The 5,002-nt window shown below is 45.5% G+C and overlaps 1 protein-coding gene across 1 annotated transcript; it reads right to left on the bottom strand.

The window, feature by feature from the left end:
- Positions 1–293: 293 nt before the first annotated feature.
- On the bottom strand, positions 294–4,266 carry ttc36 (tetratricopeptide repeat domain 36). Its single transcript, XM_056283949.1, has 4 exons — positions 4,172–4,266; positions 3,979–4,118; positions 3,546–3,734; positions 294–738 (listed from the first exon to the last, which is right to left on the bottom strand). The coding sequence occupies exons 2-4, from the start codon at positions 4,082–4,084 to the stop codon at positions 470–472; spliced, it is 564 nt and encodes a 187-aa protein (XP_056139924.1). The 5' UTR covers positions 4,085–4,118; positions 4,172–4,266; the 3' UTR covers positions 294–469.
- Positions 4,267–5,002: the final 736 nt, after the last annotated feature.

Genomic DNA, 5,002 nt, shown 5'->3' with positions numbered 1-5,002 from the left:
ACTCGTATCAGGGAATACTCGTGTGAAAGAGGACGGAGTGCTCTTTTTGATCGCTTGATGAATACCAACACTGACACCTGTTGGAGAAACATCAGAAGAACATGAAACTGCAGCAGTGTTGATCATGAAAAGCCTCCGTGGTAAAATATGTTTGCTTTGTGTGACTGTCCGAGTTCATGTTTGTTTTTGTTTTTTTATTGTGAACAGATTTTTGAGTGTTTTGGTGGCCGTACACAAGACCATCAGAATTAGAAACACAGTCACTGGTAAGGAAATGACAGAAGCCAGATCAGTGTGAGTTACAACATACGCAGTTGTTTTAATACATGTGACCCTTAGCATGTCATGGCACACAGGACCAAAACAACAAATCATTTCAACTCATTTACGTGACTACAAACTATATCAGCTGCATCTTTAAACATGAGGTGTGTGCAGGCAGCAGCATTTGGTATCTAAAATGATCTGACTACTGCGTCTCAGGCACCTCAGGGTCGCGTAGTTTATTGATCACTTCTGACAGCATGCGGTTGCATAGGGCGGCATAAGGATTAAGCGCCACCGCCTGTTGTCGGGCAAATTCACTACCCAGGGCAGCTGCCTTCTCAAAACTCGCTCTGGCTTCATCGTCCTGACATGACAACCTCAGTAAAAGGCCCCTCTGCACAAATGCCTGGCATGCAGCTCGCCCGCTGCCTCCGCTCAGAGAGATGGCGAGTCCCAGATCCTCCAAGGCACCTGGGAGAAGAGAGGAGCACAGTCAATGACACGCTGGGATGGGAGGATTACTTTGAAAATCTAACCGCTATGCGATTATGGAAGTCCTGCACAAAGTAGTTATAGTGACTCTTCCATCTGCAACACATAACAAACTCCCATGTTCCTCTGATGTAATCTGGTCATTTCCAGAGTCTGTGTGGTTTACTTCCTCTCTGTAATCCAAAGAATACGACTAGAGCAATTTACTCTTACTCACAAGCTGTAATGTGAATAATATCATTCATAATCTACCACATGTTTAATTCAGAATGTAAAAATCACATCACTGTTTATAATCTCACAGTTTATATGCACATATCTCTGTAATCCTGTTTTTGATAGAATGAACACATTTAGCTGGAATACACTTTTTCCCTTAAAAAACAAAGGAACTGTAGTTGAATAACTGCAATTTTGACAGGAAGTAACATTTTTGTAATGTAAATACTGCAGTCCCATCACACTCAGCCTCTTTAACAGATACAGGGGTGCCCAGTCCTCCGAGGAAGTCTTTCCAGAATTTTTCAAGTACATTCTCCATGACTTCTGCTCAGACAGACGCGACAGCTGTCACTCATGGAAGATCACAGTGTGCATTGTTAACTACCGGTGTTAACTACCAGTGTTTAGTGTTAACCGTCAGTGTTTAGTGTTAACTACCAGTGTTCAGTGTTATAGTGTTAACCGTCAGTGTTTAGTGTTAACTACCAGTGTTCAGTGTTATAGTGTTAACCGTCAGTGTTTAGTGTTAACTACCAGTGTTCAGTGTTAACTACCAGTGTTTAGTTTTAACTACCAGTGTTTAGTGTTAACTACCAGTGTTCAGTGTTATAGTGTTAACCGTCAGTGTTTAGTGTTAACTACCAGTGTTCAGTGTTAACTACCAGTGTTTAGTGTTAACTACCAGTGTTTAGTGTTAACCGTCAGTGTTTAGTGTTAACTACCAGTGTTCAGTGTTAACTACCAGTGTTTAATGTTAACTACTAGTGTTCAGTGTTAACTACCAGTGTTCAGTGTTAAGTACCAGTGTTCAGTGTTAACCACTAGTGTTCAGTGTTAATTACCAGTGTTCAGTGTTAACTACCAGTGTTCAGTGTTATAGTGTTCAGTGTTAACCATCAGTGTTTAGTGTTAATTATCAGTGTTAACTACTAGTGTTCAGTGTTAACTACCAGTGTTCAGTGTTAACTACCAGTGTTTAATGTTAACTACTAGTGTTCAGTGTTAACTACCAGTGTTAACCGTCAGTGTTTAGTGTTAACTACCAGTGTTCAGTGTTAACTACCAGTGTTTAATGTTAACTACCAGTGTTCAGTGTTAATTACCAGTGTTCAGTGTTAACTACCAGTGTTCAGTGTTAACTACTAGTGTTTAGTGTTAACTACCCGTGTTCAGTGTTAATTACCAGTGTTCAGGGTTAACTACAAGTGTTTAGTGTTAACTACTAGTGTTCAGTGTTAACTACCAGTGTTTAGTATTAATTACCAGTGTTCAGTGTTAACTACCAGTGTTCAGTGTTAACTGTCAGTGTTTAGTGTTAACTACCAGTGTTCAGTGTTAACCACCAGTGTTCAGTGTTAACCACCAGTGTTCAGTGTTAACCACCAGTGTTCAGTGTTAACTGCCAGTGTTTAGTGTTAACTACCAGTGTTCAGTGTTAACCACCAGTGTTTAGTGTTAACTACCAGTGTTCAGTGTTAATTACCAGTGTTCATGGTTAACTACCAGTGTTCAGTGTTAACTACCAGTGTTTAGTGTTAACCACCAGTGTTTAGTGTTAACTACCAGTGTTCAGTGTTAATTACCAGTGTTCATGGTTAACTACCAGTGTTCAGTGTTAACTACCAGTGTTCAGTGTTAACCACCAGTGTTTAGTGTTAACTACCAGTGTTCAGTGTTAACCGTCAGTGGAAGCCTCCACAGTCTCTACATGGACTGTGTAAGTGGTATGGTCACTGAGCTTTCCCCTGAACCTCAGCCACTAATGTGCAGTCTCACTAGCTAGAAATATGCTTTAAAAACATGCAGTCTTACATGTAAATTATGGTAAAAATATGGCATCTTGTTGAATTTACAATTTATAATGACCTCAGTAATGTTTCCAGGACATGTGATTAATGTGATCATTGTGCAGGTGTTTTGCATGACTGCAGAACTGGTTGATAAATGTGCAGGTTTTGCAGGACATGTGATTAATGTGATCATTGTGCAGGTGTTTTGCATGGCTGCAGAACTGATTGATAAATGTGCAGGTTTTGCAGGACATGTGATTAATGTGATCATTGTGCAGGTGTTTTGCATGACTGCAGAACTGGTTGATAAATGTGCAGGTTTTGCAGGACGTGGTTAATGTGATCATTGTGCAGGTGTTTTGCATGACTGCAGAACTGGTTCATAAATGTGCAGGTTTTGCAGGACATGTGGTTAATAATATCATTGTGCAGGTGTTTTGCATGGCTGCAGAACTGGTTCATAAATGTGCAGGTTTTGCAGGACATGTGGGAGTCCTGAGATAAGTAAAAAACAAAACAGGCTTGATAAACGGTCGCAACAAAGCTCCGCTGTGTTGTACAAGATAACACACACACACACACACACACACACACACACACACACACACACACACACACACACACACACACACACGCCAGGGTCTGATACGGCTGCACAACGCCGGTGTGCGGATAGCGGCGGTTGTGAGACGCCTTGCTGCACTTGTCTGACGTCAGCTTGCGCGTGCCGAGTGAGGGCTGCGGGGGGGGGGGGGCTTGTTGGCGTGCGGGTACCTGCCGTGTCTCCTTGCAGGCGGAGGGCCTGCGCCCTGTTGTTGTAGGCCGAGGCTCGGACTGGCAGGATCTGGATTGCTTGGCTGAACTGCTGAAGTGCCGTTTGTAAATCCCCAGCCTCTGCTGCCGAGACGCCCCGGATCTCCAGCTCTCTCGCCTGCTTCAGCAGCTCGGCGTCAAAGCCCGAGTCTGGCGGGAGGAGATAAACAGGCTGCACAAGCTCTCAAACTCAACTGACAGGTGCTGTGGCAAGCTCAGCACAAACGTCACTCGGAACTCAGCTTGGACTAAAATGGAGGCTTTTCTTTTTCTTTTTCTTTTTTTTTGCAGACCCGGACGAGCACATGCAGAAATAGGCCCAATATGCTGTGATATGATAAAGCCAAACCCCGACACGATACGTAAGAGGCCCGTCAGAGGAGCCCACGCTCACCATCATCAGCTAATTCCTCCTCTTGGTTCAAAGCAGGAACGTCTCCGAAAGGGGAGGTGGGGGTGAAGATGGCCTGGAGCACCGCTCTGTCGTGTGCGGAGGCCATCCCGCCGCCGCAGAAGAGCGAGGAAGGGGTGCAGGAAAGAAGGGGTGCAGAAGAGCGAGGAAGGGGTGCAGGAAAGAAGGGGTGCAGAAGAGCGAGGAAGGGGTGCAGGAAAGAAGGGGTGCAAAAGAGGAAAACCTGATGGTTCGGCAGCGAGTTGTGACCTCCAACACACGTCCGTCCGCCAGTTTGTCCAGCCAATCGGAGCAGGGGGAGGAAACAGAGGTGGACTTTGAGACGTTCCTGCAGGGAACATCTGTATTTGGTTAACTCAGAAATGCGGAGCAGAGGGGCCGAGGAGAGGAGGGGAAGGGGAGAAGAGAGGAGAGGGGGGGAGAGGAGAGAGAGAGGGGGGGGTTAATGTGAGATATTACTCAGACAGTGGATATTGTTTTCCTTGCTCTTTAGGGGAGAAATCTGCCCCGTCTCCCCCGAGTCTCTGTACGCGGGGTGTCGGTAATACCCCCTGGTCCGTCCCGTTAGCGGTTTCAGGGAGATGTTGTGTAATAACGCTGCATAACGCATGCTTGTGTCGCTTCACCGAGCTGAGGGTGGTTATTCAGCATCACATGGAGCAACAATACCTGACATAGATACAAGAAAGATGGCGGCGTTATAGCCAACAGTGACGTGACGCCTGTGTAACACACACACACACACACACACACACACACACACACACACACACACACACACACACACACACACACACACACACACACACACACACACTCCACCTCACAACAACTGCTACAACCCTGACACCACGGTGACACACCACGGTGATACAAACTTGGTGTAACCGGTTATTTTCTCGCCCGGTGCGGGATTCGATACGAGGTGTACTGCGCCACAAGGCGACATCACTAACCGCTCGGCTAAAGGGTCAGACCCGTTAGCTAGGGGCTAACGTGTCTTATT

This window comes from Lampris incognitus, chromosome 7 (genome assembly GCF_029633865.1).
Source record: "Lampris incognitus isolate fLamInc1 chromosome 7, fLamInc1.hap2, whole genome shotgun sequence".
Classification (NCBI taxonomy): Eukaryota; Metazoa; Chordata; class Actinopteri; order Lampriformes; family Lampridae; genus Lampris; species Lampris incognitus.
Note: the sequence above shows the minus strand (reverse complement) of the source record. Positions and strands in the feature narration are given on the sequence as shown.